The sequence below is a fragment of the Gossypium hirsutum genome, chromosome A08 (assembly GCF_007990345.1).
Source record: "Gossypium hirsutum isolate 1008001.06 chromosome A08, Gossypium_hirsutum_v2.1, whole genome shotgun sequence".
In the NCBI taxonomy this organism is placed as follows: Eukaryota; Viridiplantae; Streptophyta; class Magnoliopsida; order Malvales; family Malvaceae; genus Gossypium; species Gossypium hirsutum.
Window position 1 is genome coordinate 126049100 of NC_053431.1, and position 24938 is coordinate 126074037.

Here is a 24938-nt window from a genome sequence, read left to right on the forward strand (position 1 = left end):
GGCATTTGAACTTTACAGCTAGGTCCGTTTCGGTCCCTAAACTTGAAAAATGTAAAAGTTTAATGATGCGGCATTCTATGATTGCGCCATATTATCACTTGAAAATTAAAAATTTTATATAAATTTCTAAGTGATGATGTGGTACAATTTCAAAATGTCACATCTAATATTTTAATAACCATATCAATGTTTAAACATGTCAAATCACCTATCTCCTGTTCAATTAGTTCGATCGGTTCAATGTCAAAGCAACAACAATAAAATAAATAATTAAAATATCATGAAAATCTAAAAAATATAAATAACAAAGTTATTAAATCAGTTCAACTTGCGTCGTTTGTCTCTATTTTCGATTCTTACCAATTTCAAGTAATTTCTGAGTCAATCTGTTCAACCCCTTATTTAAACCATTATATCAATCAGTTCTTGATCCGTCCGATCTGATCCTGTTTCAGTAACATTGGTCACATAATTAAATATTGACAGAATTCAAGTTTAAGGACCTAATTGTCAAGTTCAAATACCAATAATTATATTATCTCTTTAGTTTGCGAAGTTGAAATCAAGTTTAGAAGTATGATTACGTGTAAGGAAGATATTAACAACCTCACGACGTCCATTTAAAAAGATATGTCATTAGTCATGTGTTATCCTTAAATTTAAAATACTAAATTGAAATTTGATATTTAAAATAAAATAAAAATGAGACAAAACACTCAAAGAAAATTTAGGGAAATATGTCGTGTTGGACGAGCTTTCTTGCCAACTAAAAATAAAATAACCGGCCTATTTGACCGACTAACAATTTTATTTTGACATACATGGCTAATTTAGCCCAACTTATCTTAGAGTGACTAAATGAAATATTACACTGCATGATAATTTATTTGATTCACCAATTTTATAAAAAAAATATTTTAGTTATACATATGAAATTTATTTTTTTAATCTTTAAATTTGAATTTTTTATCAAATTATTTCAAATATATGAAAAATTAAAGTTTATTAACTCTGCTGACATAACATCTATATGGCATGTTATGCCACATTAACAATTAATTAATTTTTTAAATTAAAAATATTTAAAAATATGTATTATTTTTATTTTTTAAATAATTTAAATATTTTTTATGAACTTTTTTAAATTTTGAATTTTTAAAAAATAACTAATTGTTTATATCCATGATTCAAATGAATACTAAATTAGCAAAGTTAATAATATTAAATTTTTTATTCATTTTGGGATAATTTGACAAATATTTTAAGTTTAAGATTAAAAGACAAATTAAATTAAGGATTAAAATTATAATTTTTTGTAAAATTAGAAGGATAAGTAAGTGATTACGTCAATAACAAAAAAAATCAACTAATTATTCATAGAGAAAAAAAAAAAAGGGCCGCCATTATAATAGTGTTGCAACTGCTACTTTTAAGAACACGTCCATATTATGGAAACTCGAAATTTTACATTGAAGAAAAATGGTAAAAAGAACAAAAAAACACAATCTTCAGGCTTAGCTAATCATGGCAAGAATAAAAAATAATAAACCGGCAAAAACAGTAGCAAAGATCAATGTTGCATTGCCTTTTCTTCGTGTATCTTGTCATGTCTTTGCAATTGCATGCATGTGTTTCCAGTTTCGGATGCAGCTCTTTGTCTCAAAAAAGATAATCCAACTGTGCAAGGAATTAGTAGAATACCGGTGGTGGTGGTGAAGAATAGTTTTTTCCGGCAAACGGTGGCAATAATGGACTATAACCTGTAGGACTTGGCGGTGGTGGTGGTGGTTGTAATGTCCAACATGGTGGTGGTGGTGAAATAGTTGGTGGTGTTGGCGGCGGTGGTGGCGGTGGCGGTGAAATAGGGTAGAGTGGACACGGCGGCGGAAGCAATGGCGGAGGTGGCAGTGAAGGTGATGGACTAAGCTTCGGACTGCAATTAATGGCACTACAATTTAAAGGCACACAACTGAACATTTTACATTGTAATCTCGATCTTTGAAGATCTCTATTATCGAAACAATTTTTCTTGTCATCGAATTGTTCCAAATCCAAACATGCCGGCGGCATTCCGGTGAAGAAATTATTATTGAAACTGAAGTTCATTAAGTTAGGTAACGAACAAACACGTTCATGAACAGTGCCCGACAACATATTATGCGACAAATCGAAATGTTCCAAGCTTTCCATTTTTCCGATCGATTCCGGCAATTCACCGATCAATTCATTGTTTTTCACATCAAAAACTGTTACGTTCTTCAATGATCCGATCTCTTCAGGCAAACATGAATGTAACCCATTGTTACTTAAAACGACTTCGTTTAAAGTACCCGACATGTTCCCCATACTCCTCGGTAGACACCCATGAAACCTGTTATTAGCTAAAACAATGACGGAAGCCGGCGAGTTCCCAATATTGTCCGGCAATTCAAAAGCAAACCTGTTATTATTCATAAAAATGGCGTCCAGTTTCTTTTCGAATAAAGCTTTGGGTACTTTACCTTCAAATTCATTGAACCTAATGTCGAGGAATTTAAGGTTTGGGATTCGAAGAACAACGTAAGGAAACTTGCCCGCAAATCGATTATTACTTAAATCAAGCTCGAAAAGACGTTTTAATTCTTTGAAACTCCATGGGATTTCGCCACAAAACCTGTTGGAGTTTACATGAAATAATGCTATATCATTAAGGAGTCCAAGTTCTTTCGGGAGTGTTCCGGCAATATCACCGTGGTTAAGATCGATTCCGGCGACGGTTATGATGGCGGGATCGTCGAGAGCTGGGGAACAGAAAACTCCAGTGTAGTTGCATACATTGGATCCTACCCAATTGGAGGTTAAATTCAAAGGATCTGAAATAATGGCTTGTTTCCATGCTTGTAAAGCTATGTAAGCAGTTTTAAGCCTAGGGTTGTCAAAGGTTAAGGATGATGATGGAAGAACTGAGTCGAACTCGGCGCCGGATTTGAACTCGCCGCCGTAATAAAACACTCTTCTACGGTTGTCGGATGTTGCAGTGGTGAACGGAATGAATCTGAAAGTAACGAAGAATGCAATGATAAGAAGAACATTGTTAACAACTGTGTTCTTCATCAGACACAGCAATTGAACATGTAATGGAAACTAAAATTAATGTCTGAAAAAACAAAAACAAAAAAAGATTTAATTTTTGTTTTTAATTTTTTTTTAAAGCTTTGTTTAGGTCACTGAGTAAGAAAATAATGGTGAAGAAGCAGTGAGGGAGAACTAAGAAGTGTGCTAAAATATATAAAGTTAAATCACTTTTTATTGAAGAAAAAAAAAAGAAATTCAATACGGATGGTAATTCGGTTCGGTGTATTCGGTTTGGTTCACATAAGAATTAAATTTACTCGGTCCATTAAATTTGCAAGTTGGGAGCTAAAAATTGAAGGTATAATATAATTTTAATTTTAATTTTTTTGTAAATTTGATAATTAAATTTAATTAACTTAAAAAAAAAGTTAAATTTCCTTTTTTTAACGAAAATCCCAAGTAAAACTTTTTTTAGGCATAACATAAATTTAGCTCCTAACATTTACTCATTTTGTCATTTTAGTCTTTTTTTTGTGTTATTTTGACACTCGACCTTTAAATTTTAGGCAAATTGGTTTTTTTTTTTACAAATAAACTGACTAAATTGTTAAAATTTAGTTTATACTTCATTGCTAATATGGATAATTTTTCTAAATCTTTTTATGAAATTTTTTATTTAAAAAATTATTTTTTTATGAATTATACATAAACTTTCACACTAGTGGTCACAACAATGTTGTTAAAATTTCAGCAATTCAGTCAGTTTTTTCGTAAAAAAAAAGTAATTTGACTAATTTTTAAAGGTTAAAAACCAAATTGACCCAATAAAAAAGGAATAAGAACCAAAATGAGTAAATGTTAGGAGCTAAATTTATCTTTATGCCTTTTTTTAAACGATGTTAGCATGATAGCCCATGTGTACTTTATGCAGACATGACATTATTTAATTTATATACCACATTAATGAAAAAATTCAAATTTAAAAAAAAAAGAGTATACAAGTTTAAAAAAGATGCATGAGATACATATAGATTCCCATGCAGACTACAATGTTTAAAAATTTAAGGTTTTAGTCTGAATTATCGTTAAAAAATAGCATTTCAACTTTTTTTAAAAGATTAATGCTCAAAATTATTTTTTTTAAGTTGAGGGTTAAATTTAACTAAAAGAAAATAAAAACCAAATTAACAAAAGATGTAAATATTGAGGATTAAATTTAACATTATACTAAAATTAAACTTTAAATAGGTAAAATATTATTATCATGTCAACTAAATTATTAGTTTCCACGTTAAATATCGATTCAAATTTAATTGAAGCATATCTAACATACGTAAATCTAAATTGTAAATTATTATGTAATTATTGTATAAACAAACCAAATTGATTCAAATAATGATAATTTAATTCGGATCGGTTCAATTACAAATTATAATTAAATCGATCCGATTTTCAATTTAATTTAAAAAATGAAAACTAAATAGCTATAATATTTTTAAAAGAAATATCAAAAAGGAGAAAAACGATTAACACCTTTAATCACTCCACAAAAATGGGCATTAATTTCTAATACTTGGCTTTTATTTCTCGGTCAAAGAGTTAAATCCCACTAAATTTAAGTTGGACTTTACACTAAATCAAAGTTGGACTCAATATTTTAACACTTGAAATAACTAATGTATATATTTATGGATAAAATATGTTCTAAGTCCTTATATTTTTATATGTTTAGAATTTAGTCTCTTAATTATTTTTTTTATTTTATAGATTTGAAAAAGCAAGTTCAATTGTTAGTACTGTTAAAATATTCTGTTAAATTTAAGTTTATTACAACGTCTTTTTTCTTTGTTATGTAGCTACCAAGCAAGTTTTTTTTTTTAATTTCAATATATCCTATCGGTAAATTTGACAAAATAATTTAACCGGTATTAATAAGTTGACTTATATTTTTAAATCTGAAAAATAGAGAAATTTAAATTTTTTGAAATAAAATTAGGGGACTAAATTTCAAATAACTTCATTCTAATGGTCAAATAAGAACTTTTGGAGAGGTCAAAAGAAAATTTTACCATTTTATTAACTTACAACTTTATAATTTCTAAAAAGGACTAAACTACAAATTTATTATTTTTAGGTATGGTTGTTAATTTTTTTAAAAGAGTTAAATCATTTTTTAAATAAAAATATTGACTAAAACATCAAGTTTCAAAAAAAATAGTTCATAAAATTTAGCATGAAATATATGTATATCACCATGCGAGCTATCATATTCAAAATTTTAATGTTTTAGTTAATATTTATATTAACAAACAACAATTTGACTCTTTTTAGAAGTTTGATAGTCAAATTTGTCTCTTTTTAAAAGGTTGAAGGCTAAATTTAGCTTAAAAAAAGCTCAAATTGACAAAAAATATAAATGTTGTGGGCTAAATTTGACATTACGTCATATTTTACCAAAGCATTTTTATCTATACTATTAATAAAATCGCTAATTGAGTAGGTGTCGTGATTCAACCGGGCACTAACTCGATTAAGGAAACTACAAAAATAACTTTTCGTATTTAAAATAAGTTATATTATTCGAGGGTAGTTTAGTCTTTTTAATTAAAAAACAATAAAAAAATGCACGTGGTGGAATTTGAATCTATGTCAATTACATCCAATATTTTATTTTGAGTTATTTATACGTTTTAATTTATTATGCATACTTTATTACTCCTATTAGTTGTATATATTAATAATGTTGTTGATTGAGATGGTGTCACATATTAATCCGACACCAACTTAGAATTGATGACAGCAGTACAATAAATAATTGTATTCATTTAGTATTCTTAATCCGATGCATTCATGTGTTAAAATTTCGTTTTACTTATAGTTTAATCTAATTTTTATTTTAATATCGTACATATTTCATGCATTATTATAATTAATTTCAAAACATATATTTCATGTTTTATTGTATGTTATTTTTAAACATACATATGTATTTTAAATATGTAATTTTCACAAGTATACGCGTGTGATAGAGTTTTTAATATTATATTATAAATATATATTTGAAAGTAAATTTATATGTTTTTATATATCCAAAATTATATTTAAAAAATATTTATAATTTATATAAATTTTAAGATATTAATAATTCGTATTGTAAAAAAATTAAAACGAGAATAATGCGTATTTTATTACATAATTTTAAATATAATTGTTGTTGCTGTTGCCGCATATACCGTTCCACAAATAGTAACTACCCTAACGACTATCTATAAATAGAAATAATTTTCTATTACATTGAAAAATGTTTGCGCATTGCAAAGCCTTCCTTCACCCACCTGGTCTCATCTCACACACGCGTACATTAATACATTGTAGTGACGATCGTTAAATAAAAAAAGTTCGGAATATGGCCGTCGGAGTTTCCGACGGCCCTTTCCGATCAATCTACGAAGGATGTTTATCTAGTTGTGATATTGTCATTGAACGTCGACCGTACCACCGTAATTGTGGTTGTGCCCTTCACGACAAATCACGCCGAAATTGTCTCCACAAGTTCTCCAAAAGCACGAACGTGTCTTACCCAATAAGGAGAATCTGGAACGAGGGATGTTTGGCTTTAGATGCGACCACCATGGCTTCGCCATCTTCTTCGCCGTGCATTACGAGTTTTCACAAGGCTGTAAAGCAACCGTTGGAATTATGTAAAGAAGAAGAAGATGATGGTTATGAAGACAATTACTATATGGCTAAGTTGTGGAACTGAAATATGGAAAGGGAATGAATAAATTTTTAGACCAATTTTTTTTAGAATTAAAAAAAAAGGATTAGAGGGTAATTTTTATTTTTGATGGTCTAATAAAAAATCTAGAAAAAAAATGTTTTTTGATTTATGCCATTTTTTATTAATTGCCCTAAAAATTTGGTTGGTTGCTATGTAATTGGGGTTTAAAAATTTGTTCATCAATAAATCATTGCATTTTGCGGAGTTAGAAATTTCTTTTTGGATCTAAATTAAATTATATATCTTTATAATAATAAAAATATAATTTAATCATTTTAATAATTTATTCTTTATTATTTTTAAAGAGTTAAATCAAATTTTTTATCGTTTTTTGAAGGGCCAAAATATAATTTAACTATTACTAATTTAAAATTTTATAAATTATAAAATATGTAAATTAAAAATTTACCATTTTAAAGAAGCCATGATCTGTACTAAGCTCTACCACTGCGTATCTATCTTTGCTTATGCCTTTGTTTTAATTATTTGAATTGATTAAATAAACGATTTGATTTTTTTAATTATATCAATATTTAATTATTTTTGTTCGATGACATGATGATCTTTCACTTACTATATGAATCAAACCAACTAAAATTTGAATTTATTTTGGTTGATGTCAAAAAGTTTTGTTTTTTCAGGTTCGAATGCAAATGCGAAATACATATTTTTAAAATTAAGTGATCATTGGAATTAAATGAATTTTATACGTAAACAAATAAAATTTAAAATATGAATTTATTCGTAAACACATATGAACATTAAATAAATTAAGCTCGATTTTGATTAAGATTTATAAATGAGCCTTTGAATGTTATTAGTGCTAGTGAAACCGAACAAAACCGACTAATTGAATCCAAAACCGATTGATATATTATTCCGGACAAAACTATTGAACTAATCTACGAGTAAATAGTTTGAAAATGATAAAATAAGAAAACGAGACAAAAAATCGACAACATTGCACCAATCAAAAAGAGATAAAAGTATTAGGAATCAAATTACATTTTACCTCAAAAAATAAGTAAATCAACCCCTATGCATTAGATCAAAAAACAAAATGGTCATTTTATTAAAAATTTAACGTTATAAACTGTCTTGGCTAATGAAATAACCAAACAATTAAACATTAGATCAAAAAACAAAATGATCATTTTATTAAAAATTTAATGTTATAAACTGACTTGGCTAATGAAATAACCAAACAATTAAACATTACATGTCACGTATACCTTATGTTGACATACAAAGATCAATTTTTAACCGTAAAAATGAATAAATTTGTTAACAGAAAAAAGTCTGTCATTTGATCTTACGTATAAGGACTGATTTATCTATTTTTTAAGTAGAAGGATAAAATGCAATCAAACTCTCCATGATACTTTTACCTTTAAAAAAAGATCACATTTCCTCAATGCCAAACAGCCGCATAATAAGGAAAATATGTACCAACATGATAGACAAACGATACAGCATATAACGTTCGTATGAGAATCCACCACCATTTAGCTGTAAATTTACATATATATACAGTTTTTTTTCAAAGAGAGGGAACCTCGGAGTTCGGGACAGACAAGTCCATGCCCTGACGAACATCGCCTCGGCAAAGCGGGCAAACCCTGTAAACCGAATAGAGAGACGTTAGTTCCTGAACAAGATGCAAGGGAAGTGAATGGTAATGGCAATTATACCCGTGTATTTCTTTAAGCCATTTATCGACGCAAGACATGTGAAACTCGTGTTGGCAAGGCAGAACTCGTATTTTCTCCTCTTCTTCGTATTCAGCCAGGCAAATATGACACCTATATATACACGATAAGTTATAGCAGCGGTGAGGGTAATAAAAATAATCGATGTATAAGAAATGAGGTTTCTTAAGGTATGATTAAACTGAATATACGGACTCCTTTCCCAATCCACGATTGTTAAGAAAGAACTTACTGTTCAACCGTGTCCCCGATCTTTGATGCATCCACTTTTTTGTGATTTCTGAGAGGGAAAGAATCAACTACAGATTCGGGAGCCGGGAGTGAGACCATCGATAAGGAAAGTGATACCGGTTGACGATGAATTTCATCCAAAACCTAGAAATTTTCGTTTTGACAGAACAAAGAAACGATTAATTTGCAAAGCTTCACATTATCGAATATTTAATGCATTCCGTTTTACCTAGGTACGTTGGTACAAAATGGAGTTTTTTAGGTTAAAGTATCGTGGAGGGCCTTATATTAAGAGTCAAATTGTATTTTGCCCCCGCACTAAAAATATGGACAAATTAGTTCGTGTAAGTTACATCAAAGAGCAAACCAGTCATTCTATTAAAAATTTCTTCCATTTCTATTGTTAAAAAATAATTTTTGTACATTAACATGATGTAACAGTGGCATATGATTATTCTGTCAACCAAACCAGTTTTTTATAATAGAAATGAATGAAAATTTTGACAGAAATGACCAGTTTGCTCTCTTAATCTAATATACAAAGACTAATTTGTCCATTTTTGAGTAAATGAGACAACATACAATCTTGCTCCTAATACAGGAACCTTTGTGGTACTTTACCAAGTTTCGTGTGATTACAACATATTTGTGAGTTTGCAGGAAAAACATAAATAGGCAAACTATCAAACCTACTTTTGCTATATGATTTGCAACATGGGGCTAATGAGAAGCAACATAACAACAGATGAGTGTAGCCGAGATGCAAATATTAGGATAGATGTATGACAAGATAAAAGGAAAAGTACCTCAAATAAAGCCTCAGCGAGCATAACTATTCGTGATATACTTGCACGAGCACTAGACTCATCAGTTAACAAGAGAGAATCGCACGAGCACGTGCCATCAGGGTGGAGTCCAGATGGACAAAACGTAGTTTGCTGACTATTTTCGTCATGGCCCCCGAGCAGCCTTTCCCAGATCTGAAAAAGATTCAAAATTGTAAAGATTATTGATAAATGTTGTCACGTTTAAAAAGATCAAAATTTTTCATGCATGCATAATACCTCTGATCTCGAGTGCTGTCTTCGTTCATTCAAGCTATGGATTCTACTGGTGCTGAGGTAACCAGAATCACCTCCGGCTCCATCATAAAAGAAATCACCACTGAAATCTAGGAGCCATCTGTCTTGAGATGCTACATCGTTCCTATCATTTGACGGGGAATCATTAAGTCTTCTAGAACTGTGCCTCGAAAATGCATCCCAGAACAATCTTCTACTGTTCCTCCTGGCTTCACGATTACTTGTATCAGCACCGCCATTGGATATAATATTGGAAGTAATGCTCACAACATCAACATGAAGCACACCTCCATCTCCGTGGCCTTGTTCCCTATTGGACACGAGAAATCCTAAACCCGAAGGTATCGATTCTTCTCCAAGGGAGTGTAAGGTCGCCAGTTCAGAGTCATGAGGAGTGGTCTCAGAACCCGAGCTATGGACTGTCATTACTTCACGCAATTGATTCTCAACAGGTATCCGATGTGAATCTTCAAGCCCTTGAGGAGATGAAATACTTGATTCAGGACAAAACCGAGATGAACCTTTGTTTTCACAGCCACTGACTGCATCCTCATTAGTTGAAAGATTTATTGAGACATGGTCGGAAGATTGTTGTTCTTTAAAGGAAATGCTAGCTGAAGTACTACTATCCCTACGAGATTCACCACAAGAGCTTACCTGAGGAACAACCAAATCCGTACTTTCAGTCAAGCATTTCCTACAATCATTTGCATCTACATCTCTTGAACCACCATCAATCGACAGATCCCCACCGACTTCGTTATTGCTTTCAGCTGAAGTTCCGGTTTCAGTACCAGTGCTGCTGAGCCCCGTTTCCGTACTGCATATCGAACCAGATTCCTCTAAGGGAGTTTGGACCATGTTGGAAAGCGAGCCACGGTGTTCCGAACTCTTCACCGGGATTTGGGTGGGATAATCTTCCATCTAAATCAAAAGAACGTTATTCTATCATTCCCTGCAACATATTCTCGAGCTCCCAAGTGAAATATTATAACTAAAAACACAAAACAAGAAATAAAACAATAGCTTCCAAAACATAAACATGTTCTTGAACATGCAACCGGAAACACAAGCATTGTTGCTAATTCATTCGACTATTGCATCCTCGATGAAGACAAAAATGACGAGATGTTCAACCCGCAGCCATAATGAAGATTCAATACTGCCTTTCTGTCTACATCTTTGAAAATTAAAGCTACTTGATGAAAATTTTTAACTAAAAATGAACCTTTTTTTGGGGTCAAAATATCAAGCAAACATCAATAGAGAAAACAATCTAACCAAGAGTAAAAGTATCATGGAGACCCTTGTACTAAGAGTCAGATTGCATTTTGCTCCATTTACTTAAAAAAGGAGCAAATTTAATCCACTTACATTAAATCAAAGAGCAAACTAGTCCTTTCTATTAAAATTCATCCATGTCTACTCATAAAAATTGACATAATTGACGGAATAATCATACATGTTTATTACATTTACACATGTAAAAATAGATAAAAATTTTAACAAAACAAACCGTTTGCTCTTTGATCTATCATAAACTAATTTAATTTACTCATTTTTTAGTGGAGGGAATAAAATAGAATCCGAATCCGACTCCTTGTACAGCGGTCTCAGTACTTTTAACTCTAAGCAAGTAATACTTGCTAAATTAATGTCCATCTCGATGATTAGGTGTTGCTAATTTAAGCTATGAGCTACCATAATTTACAAAAATACTACTAAAGAACATTGATCTTCTTTATAAATTCATCCTTTGAAATAAAAGATACACAGAGAACAGACCAATAATTTATGAACTATAACGATACACACGAAAAAATTCAGAAAATAAAATTGTAGGAATTACCAAGCATTTAGCCACATAAAGACCAAAAATTTTACAAATAAAATCTAAAATAAATTAACAAAAAAGAAAAAGAAACCAAATATTAACATGCTAAAAAAGTAAACAAAAAAATACCCAAATCTATCTGAAATAAGTGATTTTCTTATGATTTAAGCAAAACCCAGGTCGCTAAAACGTTTATTTAATTAAAATTTTAAGAAAAAAATTGGGTATTGAATTTATCATCAAAAAGTCCAAAACTAGAGATCTTTTTGTATATAAATAGCAAAACTCAAATCATTTTTTATAGTTAAAATACCTCAAGAGGAGCATAAGAAGAACCGCTACTGCAGGTGAAGAAAGAAGGGAGTCTGGGAAACCGGTTGAATCGGCGGTTGAGTCTTCCCTGCGATGGGTTCAACCCCAGTCGACTGCTACTCGAACCCATTTTCAAGCTCTTTCTTTTTTTTCAAGCGATTTTTTGAGGGAAAATAAGAGGGAGGTTTTTTTTTGTGACTGATAGTGATTTCTTTTTTCTTCCTTCTTCGAATTGTTAATGGAGTTTTTATGTGTTAACAATCAATGACAAAGAAGACCCGATTCAAAGTTTTTACTTTTTATTTAAAATTTAAAAAACAAAATAACAGTGGCAAACGAACCAATTTCCGTGGGCGTACTTATGGCTTCCTATGTTTGTATCGCTTCCTTATATGAAATTCAGTCCTCGTAATGGTAAGGAAAAAGGCCTAATTCTATATTCAGTCCTTGGTACTTTTCTAAATATTTGAATCCAGTCCCTAATTCTTAATCGCTCTACTTATTTGATTTCGAAATTAAAGTTTGATTGATGATGTAGCTAATTAGAGGTGTTCATGGTCAAGTCGGGTTTAGGCCCGATTACAAAAGAAATTAAGTTTGGGTGGAAGCTTGGCTCGTTTTACTATTTAAAAGATAATTTATTTTTTTATTTGAATTTAATTATAAAAATATATAGATGTTAATGTAAATTCTTTTTTTTTGTTCTTATTATTTTAAACAGTAAAATGAGTTGGGTCGAGTCGAGGATGAAAAACTTAAGCTCGTGTTTGACCTGAAGCGAGTCGAGCTGTTAGGTCCATAATCACCCCTACTATTAACTAGCTTCCATAAAATTCTAATGTGCTTTATTAAATAGATTTTAATTTTTATATTTGACATTTAAATATTAAAATGATACATATTTAAATTTAATGATAAGTTATTAACAATATTATTTTTTGGATTTTTATTTTTTAATCAGAAAATTTAATAAACTTAATTTCAAGAAATAAAAATAAAAATATAAAAATTTTAAAAGTTCAAAAAGTTCAAAAAAAGTATAAAAACTAAGAATAAACCTAAAATTTTAATTTTAATTTTTTTTATTAATATCCAAGTTTAATGGTACATGTTTTTTAAAATTTATAAAATTATAAATTAATATAATAATAATATATTTTGATTCCTTAAAAGTTTATTATTTATTTCTAACTCCTAAAATTATTTATTTAATAGAATACTCTAATAATTAATCATTAATAGCTTGCTTAATGAAGTATAAATTTACTTAATTGATAAAATAATTTAGTTCAACATATCATGAATTTAAATATTATGTTTATTAGTGTTCGAGGTTTGATCATTGTCCTAAGTATGAAATAGTTTTAAAATTCGTGATCAGCGTTTATCCTCAAATAAGTTTACAGAATGCGAATAATTAATTATAGAGTTCGTTCTAATAAATACATTAAAAAATATATATTATGTTTACCAAAAAATTTTATGGGTAGCACGTTCTTGTGCAATGCTTTGAAATAAATAATAATTCTTAACATATTATTTAAAAATTAATAATAAGATAATTCAGATTATATTATAGTATTATTTTCCACTCTTTTGAGTGCACTTTAGGGACATTACATGTGAGTTTATCATCTTTGTTATGAAAGTGGTGGGAAAATTAATTAGGTTGTAAAAAAATTAAATAAAATATTTATTATTTAAGAATTTAATTGAATTAATGTCACCCATCGATCAAATTTCAATCCAGTTATAAAATGATAAAAAAATTATTATTTTTTTACGAAACAACAAATATTATTTTAAATTTATTTTTATTTTTATATAAAATTTAAAAAATATATACACATAATGATATTTAAATTTAATATATCATAATTTTTATTATATCAACTTTATCATTTCAATAAACTCGTATTTAATTTTTATATCAAAATTTTATAATTTTATTATATAAATTTTTTTACCCACGTTATAAATATGTTGTAATCTAATATCCAATAAAAACCTAAATTAAAAAAAAATCTATAAAATGCAAACTATAATTCAATGCTTTGCTTGAAATGTTTGATAATTAATAATTTGGTTTTATTTATTTAAAAATAATTAATTTATTTTTTCACATGATTAGTGACAATAAACCCTAAAAATAAGAGTTACTATAATATCTAAATAAGAAGAGAGAAAGTTAGGTAACCCATTAATGGATATAAATTGGTGTTTGCATTTGATTTTTTTTAATATGATATTTATGTTTTTTTTAATCTAAAATAATATATATATTTTTGACAAAAGTTATATTTTTTATATTTAAATGTAAGGTGTTAACTGTTTAGTATTTAATTCATGTATTAAATTTGATTTCATGAAAATTCATAATTAACTTTCATCAAATTAACTTTAAAACCTGAATTAAACGCTAAAAAAAGTTAACATCATTACTATTGAGTACCAAAATATGTAATTTTTTTAAAATGCACGTACAATATTAAATAAAAATAATAATACAAATACCATATTAAAATTTTTTTCCAAACTTAGGTATCATATATATATATGTAGGTTGATTTGGTATTGTCTAATTTAGTGATGACATTGCTATTCCAACTTAATTTTTATTACAAAATCAAAATTTAATGACATTTTGTTTTCTTGGTTTCAAATTCAAACAAGTTAAAAGGTTGTTTTCTATGTAGAATTCTTACCAACTAATTGTGTTTAGTCCATTTCATTAACAAAAACTAATCATCTAATCAATTCATTTTCAAAAATGAATTGTGGATCGAAGTGGTTTAATTTTTTTTTATTTTAAAAAAATCACCTACTTAAATATAGTGTAAAAAATGTGAAATTATTGTCAGATCCTTCAATTACATGGAGTGGATCAAATTAATCCATCTATTACTAATTGGATTAATTTAATTATTATACTATTGAAAAAAATCAAACAAGGCCAATTTGTAATAATGTTAACTTTTATGGTTTTCGTAAAAAAATCAATATTAATATTATTAATAATAAATGTTAATTTTGTTGGAAATTGAATTTATTTGATTATTTTTAATAATATCAAGATTGATTTAATCGAATCATTGTAATTGATAAATACATTTACATAAAAAATATACATGTAAATTTTATGAACCGAGCCGAATGAAGTGGATTTGTCGTCCAAATAACGCTTAAACTATAATTTAAAAACCTCATTAAATTATATGAAATACACTTATTTTTTATCTTTATTTTGTAACAGTACATATTATTTTAAATTTTAAACATAAAAGTCTTTTACCACGATATGAAATTTACCTTTTTAACTCATCTGTAAATGATAAAAATATAAATTAATATAAATAATTTGTAGCTTGCCCTCTGGAAAATAAAAAAAATTCCACATTTAATCCTTTAAAAAATAATGGAGTCATAAATTAATAAAAATAAGACTATTCTTTGACTTTAAAAAATTACAATTAAATTCCACCCTCTTTAAAAAATTCACAGCTTCACCTTAATATTATAATATTAAAAAATAAAAATAAGTAGCTTTGAAAAAAATGATAATGCTAAAAAAATTTTTTTTGAATAATTTTATTATAATTTCTGATCATATCTGCTCTTTTTGAGATAATGTTTAGAATTACTCATAGTCTCTCCACAACACATAAATAGAAGAATAATGTGCTTCCACGCCCTCTTACATTAATAATAATACTCATGTCAATCGAATTAGGACATATTTATCTACTATTTTTTTCTTTCCCTTTCACAAAATGATGCTAAAAAAAGGGACAACCAATAATATATTATATGTTGCATAAAATAATGCCAAAAAACATACAACCAAGAGTATGTATTATATTCTATATATAAAGAATATGGTTTTGCCTTTATTATATTGAGAGGGACCAAAATGTATGAAAATGATGGGCGTTTATGTCTAAACCACAACTTTTTTTATTTCCCGACTACTATTGTTGAAAAACCCATGTGAATTCTCATCCACAAACACATCAAGCATAATCATAAGGGGGAATATTTATTTAATTAGACATGATAATTTGGAATAGGGTTATTGGCATTTTTCTATACTCTTTTTAGTTTATTTTTGTTATTAGTCCCTATATTTTACAAAAGCTGTGGATTTAATCTATTTTTTTTTCTTAATTTTGTACTTTTTGGATTACAAAATTTCAGTAATTGACAAATGATAACTATTAAATTTATTAAATTATGTTATTTTCAAAATTTGACATTGTCGTATGTGTAATGTCATATCATTTCGCTAATTAATAGATTATCAACTATCATTTTATGTTAAGATTGATTTCAAAATTTCAAAAGTATAGGGACTTGGAATGATCCATTTAGAGAATATAGAGTAAATCTACAACTATACATACAATATATGACTAATAATTGAATTTAACCAAATGGACTTAAATTCTATTGTTTGGGTTGTGACTAAAATTTTGAAAATTTTAAAGTAAAAGGACTAAAATTGATCAAACTAAAGTATAGGGATTAAATCCATAACTTTAACAAAGTATAGGAGCTAATAAAGAATTTAACCTACTATTTTTTCCCACTACCTAAAGAATTTTCTTTTTAAATATACCTTTTTTTATTTGTCAAATATTTTTAAAATATACCTTAAATATTGTTCCGTCGTTAACAATGTTGAGGCGGCATGATAATGTTGATTGAGATAAAGATACGTGGCGAAAATGTCATGTCAACACTATTGGATATTATTAAGTTAAATAGTTGAATTATTAAAAAAAAGAAAATCAAATTAAAAATTTAGAAAAACGTGGAAATTTTAAAAATTGTAAAATTTAAAAAAATCATAAAATCGAAAATATAAAAATAATAAAATTTATTTATATAATTTTATTTTTTTTTGAATTTTATAAAAATTATCTGTTATAAAAATTTTTATTTTTTATATTATAAAATAATATGAAAAATTATAATATTTTTAAAAGGTAAAAAAAAAATTATATACTTCTTTCTTTTTAGAATTTTAACATATTTTAAGGAACTTGCATTGCAGGTCAACAAACACACTTATTTTTTATAAATTAAATATAAATAATTTTAAGGTATTTAATTTAATGTAAGTAATATTTAAAATAAATATTATTTTATAAATAAAATATATAAATAATACCAAATTTAATATTTAAAAATTATTATTATTATTATTATTTTACATATTAATAGGTTTGACCCAAATTAATTCATTATTTTCATCGTCTTCACTTTTACAAACGTACTTTTAGTGAAAATAATTTTTTATTTTTAAAATATTATTTTTAAATTTTCAAAATTTAAATTTTATAAAAATTTATATATAAATAATATGAATTTTTAATAAAATTTAAAAATATTTATTCTTTATTTTAGTTATATTAATTAAAATTACATGTTTTATATTACAAACTATCAATTATTAAAAATTAAAAAAATATATTTTTACAAAATATTTAGAATGTTTATTGCTACTTTGTTTTTTTTTTCGAAAAAAGTTGAATTATTTTGCTTGTAATGCTTTGCGATGTTTATCCCTATTTGTTAATTTTATTTGTGGAGTTAAAAAAATAGCGATAATAATAACCTATAAATATTTTATTAAAAAATATAAAAATAAACTACAATTATATATGAAAAACACTTAAAAATTTCGGTATCGAAATGATACTATTATATATATAAACTTAATTTTAAGGTAAAAGTAACACGAAAGTGATTGTATTAAGAGTCAAAATGTATTTTATCTTATTTACTCGAAGAATAAGTAAATTAGTCATCATATATTAGATCAGATAACAAACTGGTATTTTCTGTTAAAAATTCATCTATTTCTACTGTTAAAAATTGGCATGGCTGATGAAATAACCAGATAGTTCCCCATAACATGCCAAGTGTACCTCATGCAAACGTACAAAGACCAATTTTTAATAATAAAAATGGATGAAATTTTTAATTGAAGGACTAGTTTACTATTTGATCTAATATATATTGATTAATTTATTTATTTTTTGAATAAAGAGGGCAAAATGCAATTCGAATTTTAGTTTAACACCATGTTTGGTTGGGTGTATTGGCTATGCCAATACACCCCTAATCGGTGGGCCCCACTTAAGCTCCCTTTATTCCGTTGTTTGGTTCATGGTAATGCTATTACGGGTGTAATCCATTACTGCCCTAATCAGTGAAATCCATCGATTTGTAATACAGCCCTTTTGCTCAGATTAGGTGCTGCATCCAAATCCCTCCCTGTTTTACCCTCCCAATTGGCTTCCCCATTCCGTCGCCTCTTCCTTCGTTCTACCTTCGTTCTACCTTTGCCTCCCGATTGGCTTCCCCATTCCTTCGCCTCTTCCTCTGTCTCTCAACCTCTTCTTTTCTTTTCTTTACAACCAGTTACTCTTTCGTTTTGCCTTCTCAACCAATCGACCTTTTTCTTTTCTTTTTCTCTGTGTCACTCCTTCGATTGCTCTCAATTGATGGGTTTCCAGGTTACTGCTACTGAAAGGTAAAGGTTTCTAACTCTCTTTTGCTCTCAATTATCCTGTAATTGTTCTAACTCTCTTCTTCTCTCTGTACTGAGTTTTAATGGATGTCTTGTTAGTGTCTTCTTCATTGCACTTTCAGGGCCTGATCATATAAACTTCATCGAAACACGGAATCTTTTGTTTCTTCTTCTCTTTTGCTGGAGTTTTTGCTTTAATTTTCGGTAAAAATTTCTTACTAATCTTTGATTTTGGTTGTTTTCTCATTGGTTGATCTTTACGGCCCTCATGGGATCAAAGACCTGAAAGTTTAAAGGGAATTTTCCTTACTTTCTTGATAAAATTCAATTTAAAACATTCCAATAATTTTTTCCACCTTGTGATTGGTAATTTTCCACTTCTTAATTCTTTTTGAATAATTGAGTTATCTACTTCGTTATTAGATGATTATTGTTATGATTATTTGAAGAACAGCAACTTGTGTACATGAAGTTTATTTTGTTCTAATTGCGTGACAGGTTTTCGATGCTTAGTTGCATGTTAAACAGAAATCCAGAATGATCCTATCAATGCAAGAAAAGTCACAGTTTATTCCAATTTACAATCATTTTTTTCTTTTTCTATGTGTGTTTTTATCTTGTTAGGATTAGACTTGCTCATATTCATTTTCGTTCAGTATGTTGTTTTTGCTATTAGATTTTCATTTTTCTGGATTGTTCTTTTAAAAATGAATGATTTTGCCTAGTAATCTAATTTAATTTGTGTTTTTATGTTATGGGGGGCTAAAATGATTAGTATTCTTCTCCAGCAAAGAGAATGAAGCCAGAGGTTTCTTCGTTGAATCCCTGTGCAGCATCATACATACCACTTGCCAAAAGGGAGGGTTCCATAGCTAAAGATATTAAGGCTGGAAATGAGTCTGCTTGGTTTGATCCTTCCTCACGTAGCAATGCTTCACTTGAATCTGCAATCCCTGGCATTGGAAACCACCTGGTTGCACTGAAAAGCGACCCTGGTCATGGTTCTTTGATGCAAAATCAGGGTGAAATGAGTGGCGAGCAGATTATGGATGAGGAATTCGACATGGATTTGGAGTATCTTCGCATGATGTTCCCCGGTTTGTCCAATGACTCTGTTCTGGATGTCTACATGGCTAATAATGGAGACTTAGAAGCCACTATTGACATGCTGAACCAACTTGAGGTAAATTTTGCCTATCTTTATTTTATAATTTATATAACTTGATTGTCTGAGAGGTCTTGCTGGATTCGTTTTCTATATTATTTTCATCTCGAATGTTTCCTATATTATTAGCTCCTCTTACTGTTCCATCCTGCAGATTTCCAAGTGTCCCTCTATGAAAGTGCTAGTAGTGAAGTAATTGAATTTATGAATAATTTTCTGATGTTGTGGGTAACATATTTCACTTGTTTTTAACTGTATGACATCAAAGAGTTAAGGATGTTAGTCTGCATTCAGGCCTATTTCAGCATAACCATGGTTTTTCTTCATTTGTTTTAATCCTCCCTGTGCAAATGATAGAGATTTTTCCACCTGTTTTTGTCTCCCACCTTTTGAACTTTCATATGATTTTATACATTGATTTATGTCAATGATTTCCCCACATATTTTGTTCTTATGGATCGTATACCTTCAGATGCTTTTATTGTTTTTATTCACCTCACTTTCAGTTGAATATATTATAACTGAGGGTTGTGTAGTGTTATCTTGTTCATATAAATTTGTTTGGAAATTTACCTATTCTATAATGCCATTAATAATGTATGCTAATTTGAATATTGGGGATAGGATGTTTTCCTCATGCTGCTTGCTTCTTGTTTACTCATTGTACGGCAAGTTCTTTCTTTGGTTTCATTGGAAGTGATTTCTGAAGTATTTGTGATTTTGATTCTTGAATTAGTTTATGGTTGGGATTAAAAAATGCACCTTTTTGCCCTTATTTCAGTATTCATGTACATTGGATAGTTCTCTTTGTTAGATGTACGCTGTTGAGTCCTCTGACACTCTTCCCGACACATTGGATATCGGTGATATCTCTGAATTTATCTCTTCAGCAAACTGTGGTACTCTTAAACTGAAGAATGTGGCAGGTGAAACCGGCGCGTCTTCATCAGGCTCTACAGAATCAGCTGTTACCTCCTGACTGACATAATCAAAGGGGTTTCAGTGTTTCTAGTTTTAGTTGTATCTCTCAGTGGATAAGAAGTGTACACAAGTAGGGTTCTTCTTCAAGGTTGAGAAATGTAGTACTTTGCTTTTAACACTTGAAGGGTTTAACATTGGATGTGTAGTTGTATGCTGTAACATTTGTTTGGTCGCTCAACTTTTTCTACATTTGTTTGGCGATGGAAGAGTATTTGTTTTGTTTATGCCTTTGCTGGGGGTTCATTTTCTCTATATAATATAATAACTTATATTAGAAGTAAAATTGTATTTTGCTTTCTACTAAAAGAATGGGCAAATTAGTTCGTGTACGTAAGATTAAAGAGCAAACTAATCTTTTTGTTAAAAATTTCATCCATTTTTATAATTAAAACCGGTCTTTATATGTCGGCATGAGGTACACGTGGTACATTACATGTAATTGTCTGATTATTTTTATTGTTAACAATTGATCTTTTTACATAGTTTGTGATATATGCACAAATGAGGTGAAATTTATTAAATTTTATTCACCGAATCTATCAATTTTCAAATTTGGAAAATCAGTCGACTTGCAACGACTTTTTGGATAGGATCAAACATTCTTGGATTGAGATATTTTCATAGTGTTTGGAGATCTCTTAATATAAGAATATTAATTATTAAGAATTTTATTAAATTATATATTTTAATTATAATATATTTAATAATAATTATGTTTAAATATGATTAAAATATTTATTATTGATATTAATAATCTTATTAAAATTTAAATAACAATAACAATAATAATTTACCAAAACAAATTTCTGCTAATTATTAAGAATTTTATTAAATTATATATTTTAATTAAAATATATTTAAAAATAATTATTTTTAAATATGATTAAATTATTTATTATTGATAATAATAATCTTATTAAAATTTAAATAATAATAACAATAATCATTTACCAAAACAAATTTATGCTAAGGGTATTCTAGTCATTTTAGTTTTTTCCATTATGTTATTACACCTCTATTCCATTCAACCAAACACAAGATTACTATTACGCCTCTATTCCATTACATTCAACCAAACAGTTGATTTGCTATTACACCTCTAATCCAATACAGCTCTAATCCAATACACCTCTAATCCAATACAGCGAACCAAACGCACCCTAAGGACTTCCATGGTCCCAAATATAATATAATCTATTCTATAAATGATATTTGGGCCAAAGCCCACGTTTGTAAAATTAAGAAGGATCTCTATTTTTCAATTATGGGTTGATTAATCGTTGAAAAATAGCCCTAACTTCTAAAAAAGCCCAATTTTCATTAGTAATCCCAATTCATCATCCCGTTATGAAAGGCTAAAAGCCGAGCTATTTAATTAGGGTTAGGGTTTTATCAGTGCAAGCCTCTCTGCGGTTTTCATTTCCCCTTCGCAAGTAGCCAGCCGTTTCACACACTCAAGAAGAGCGAGAGCTCGTAAATCATGGCGGAACAGGTTCACATTCAGATCCATTATCTATCTCTTTGCTTTGCTTCTCTTTTGTTTCTGATTTTTTTTTACCTTTTTTTTGCAGACCGAAAAAGCTTTTTTGAAGCAACCCAAAGTGTTTTTGAGGTAATTTTCAATCCTCAAAACCATGAAATTATTTTGAATTTAGGGTTTTATTGATTTCGAAGCGTTCTTTTTTTTTCAGCTCGAAGAAAGGTGGGAAAGGGAAGAGGCCAGGAAAGGGTGGGAATCGCTTCTGGAAAAGCATTGGATTGGGCTTCAAGACTCCCCGTGAAGCTATTGAAGGTTCTTTTTCTTTAATTTTTTTTAAAACTATCCATTGATGTATGTAATTTAAGCTTAAAATTTAATTAAGCTACATGGTTAGGGTTTTTATCTTGTTGTGCCTTTGAAATATTCGAAAATGGGTCCTTTCTATAATGGTATACTTATAGGAAAGAAAAGATGAATTAATTGATTGATTAATGTTGGTTTATGGTAAGGAATGCGTAGAATGTGTTTTTGTAATGTTTTGTTTATTTGTTTCCTAAAGGAACCTACATCGATAAGAAATGCCCCTTCACTGGCACTGTTTCAATCCGGGGTCGTATCTTAGCCGGTACTTGCCACAGTGCCAAGATGGTCAGGACAATCATTGTTCGACGGAACTACCTTCATTATATCAAGAAATACCAAAGGCATGATTCAGCTTCGTTTTAGTCAAATCTTTGTGATGAGAATGGTCTTTTGAGAGTGAATGTTTTTTGTTTTTCTTTTCAGGTATGAGAAGCGCCATTCAAACATCCCCGCACATATTTCACCATGCTTCCGTGTGAAGGAAGGGGATCATGTCATTATTGGGCAATGCAGGTTAAACTTCTGAACCTGATGAGTATAATATTAATCCTTTTTTATAGTTGGGTGTTGGTCGGCATGCCTTAGACCCCTTTGGGGTGGGACACATTCGCTTAGGTGCACTTGAGCTCGCAAGAAAGGGTTCTCGGGAGTGTGCGTCCTGCATTTGACTATACTTGAAGTTGTAAATGTTGGTTGTTTATAATGTGTGTATATATCTTTTTTAATGTCAGGCCGTTGTCGAAGACCGTGAGGTTCAATGTTTTGAAAGTGATTCCAGCAGGATCTTCCGGTGGTGGGAAGAAAGCTTTCACCGGAATGTAAGCTTTTCTATGGTAGTCCATGGTTATAGGAACCAATAGAGAAGATAATCAAAGAAATTAAGTTCTTAAACTGCATTTAGCTTTGAGGATATTTTACTGTTAGAATTGTTTTCTTTTTTTGGGTTATTTTCTTGTTTTGATTTTGTCGAATTACGAAATCCGGAATTTTGAAGATATCTTTATTTAAGTTTGGCTTTGGAATTTTTGCTTCATTCCTATTATTTTGCTTTCTAAGAATGAATTTAGATTTATGGGTGAACTATGAATGAGGGCATAAATTCTTCAATTCTTATGAACTTGCTTTAGACATATGGGTCAAATAAGATTTTGGTCCTACAATTGTACTCGAATTTGGGATTTAGTCCATGTTATTTTGTAATTTGGTTAGATTTATTAGGTATGAAAATGGTTAGATTTATTTTATTCTAAATATATTAGTGCTTTTTTGTGCTAAACGTCAAATTAATTTTCTTTTTTGCTTTTAATGAGAAATCTAATTTAAAAATAATAAATAGTAAAAAAGAAATAATCTATTTATTTTTTCTATCAAAATCAAAAGTGTTTCAGTCGGACTACGCATTGAATGGTAATTAAATCAAAATAATCTTATATTTCTGTTGATTATTGAGATCAAAGTTTTTTCTATTAAAAAATGATAAATTACATTTGTAGTCCGTTGACTATTAGTAAATGTTTTGGTCATAAAATGTTGATTCAACAATTTGACTCTTTTTGGTTGCCCAACAATTTGAAATTTTTTTATTATGGTCACTAACCATTATTTAAAATCGAGATAATGGAAACTTTAACCTTTAATATTTATTGTTTTGCAGTTTTACTTTTATTTATAATTTGTATTCTTTGGGTGATTCTAATTTGGCATATCTCTGAAATTTAGTTGATAGATATGTTGTTTTAGTTTTTTAGGTGAAAAAATTACAAAGAAAAACAAAATTGAAAAAAAAAATTCAGTTGCACAATGTGTAAAGGCTGTAATTTTTTTTTAGAATCAAAGTTAAATTGTTAAAACTGTTATTATTTCGATTTTAAAAACTGTCAGTGTTATCTTTTCATTAACCATTTAATATTGTTGAAGAAAATAAAATTGAATAGTAAGGTGATTATTTTGTAACTTTTTATAGTTGAGTGACTAAGAAAAAATTTACTAATAGTTAGGTGGCTGTAATATTAAATTTTCGTTTTGATCATTAAACTATAAAAAATTATAATTTAGTCACTAAAGTTTTTAAGATTTAATTTAGTCACTCATCCGTCGACTCTTGATGGAATGGTGATGTGGCATTGATAAAAAGATAAATTTACGCCACCTAATTATGCTATGCGAACTTTATAATTTCCACATGCGTTCTCCTTCACCTTCTACTTACTCTTTTCAAAGCTGATCGGAAAGTTTAACTAAATCCAAAATCTGACGTATTTTAGGTCACCATACCTCCACCACAAATTGAACCAAAAATTTGACACCTAATAAACTGAATCATAACTCTTAAACCATTTGACTTGAAGTTCAAAAGTTTCATTGCTAAGCTGACCAGGAGAAATGTAAAGAAGTTGTAGAAGAAAAGAAGA

At 28.8% G+C, this 24938-nt stretch overlaps 5 protein-coding genes across 10 annotated transcripts; 3 read left to right on the forward strand and 2 right to left on the reverse strand.

The window, feature by feature from the left end:
• Nucleotides 1-1412: 1412 nt before the first annotated feature.
• Nucleotides 1413-3241, reverse strand: LOC107908209 (leucine-rich repeat extensin-like protein 4). Its single transcript, XM_016835452.2, has one exon. It carries the CDS (start codon nucleotides 3091-3093, stop codon nucleotides 1690-1692), a length of 1404 nt encoding a protein of 467 aa, XP_016690941.2. The 5' UTR covers nucleotides 3094-3241; the 3' UTR covers nucleotides 1413-1689.
• A 3123-nt stretch (nucleotides 3242-6364) lies between these two features.
• Nucleotides 6365-7043, forward strand: LOC121204754 (uncharacterized). The gene has a single exon (XM_041075254.1). It carries the CDS (start codon nucleotides 6461-6463, stop codon nucleotides 6815-6817), a length of 357 nt encoding a protein of 118 aa, XP_040931188.1. The 5' UTR covers nucleotides 6365-6460; the 3' UTR covers nucleotides 6818-7043.
• Nucleotides 7044-8194: 1151 nt separating this feature from the next.
• Nucleotides 8195-12366, reverse strand: LOC107909204 (uncharacterized). Its single transcript, XM_016836660.2, has 6 exons — nucleotides 12005-12366; nucleotides 9840-10781; nucleotides 9582-9755; nucleotides 8777-8919; nucleotides 8527-8637; nucleotides 8195-8454 (listed from the first exon to the last, which is right to left on the reverse strand). Exons 1-6 carry the CDS (start codon nucleotides 12131-12133, stop codon nucleotides 8376-8378), a joined length of 1578 nt encoding a protein of 525 aa, XP_016692149.1. The 5' UTR covers nucleotides 12134-12366; the 3' UTR covers nucleotides 8195-8375.
• A 5872-nt stretch (nucleotides 12367-18238) lies between these two features.
• Nucleotides 18239-20908, forward strand: LOC107909205 (polyadenylate-binding protein-interacting protein 6). 6 transcript variants are annotated; one of them, XM_041075257.1, is made up of 4 exons: nucleotides 18239-18541; nucleotides 18661-18742; nucleotides 19314-19721; nucleotides 20630-20908. In XM_041075257.1, the coding sequence occupies exons 3-4, from the start codon at nucleotides 19335-19337 to the stop codon at nucleotides 20684-20686; spliced, it is 444 nt and encodes a 147-aa protein (XP_040931191.1). In that variant the 5' UTR covers nucleotides 18239-18541; nucleotides 18661-18742; nucleotides 19314-19334; the 3' UTR covers nucleotides 20687-20908. The 6 variants fall into 6 exon arrangements, with proteins under 6 accessions (XP_040931191.1, XP_040931192.1, XP_040931193.1 ...); XM_041075258.1 differs by having other exon boundaries at nucleotides 19327-19721; XM_041075259.1 differs by lacking the exon at nucleotides 18239-18541 and having other exon boundaries at nucleotides 18616-18742; nucleotides 20485-20908.
• Nucleotides 20909-21924: 1016 nt separating this feature from the next.
• On the forward strand, nucleotides 21925-23560 carry LOC107909206 (40S ribosomal protein S11). Its single transcript, XM_016836664.2, has 6 exons — nucleotides 21925-22176; nucleotides 22256-22296; nucleotides 22376-22476; nucleotides 22724-22868; nucleotides 22951-23040; nucleotides 23259-23560. The coding sequence occupies exons 1-6, from the start codon at nucleotides 22165-22167 to the stop codon at nucleotides 23347-23349; spliced, it is 480 nt and encodes a 159-aa protein (XP_016692153.1). The 5' UTR covers nucleotides 21925-22164; the 3' UTR covers nucleotides 23350-23560.
• The last annotated feature ends 1378 nt before the right edge of the window (nucleotides 23561-24938 follow it).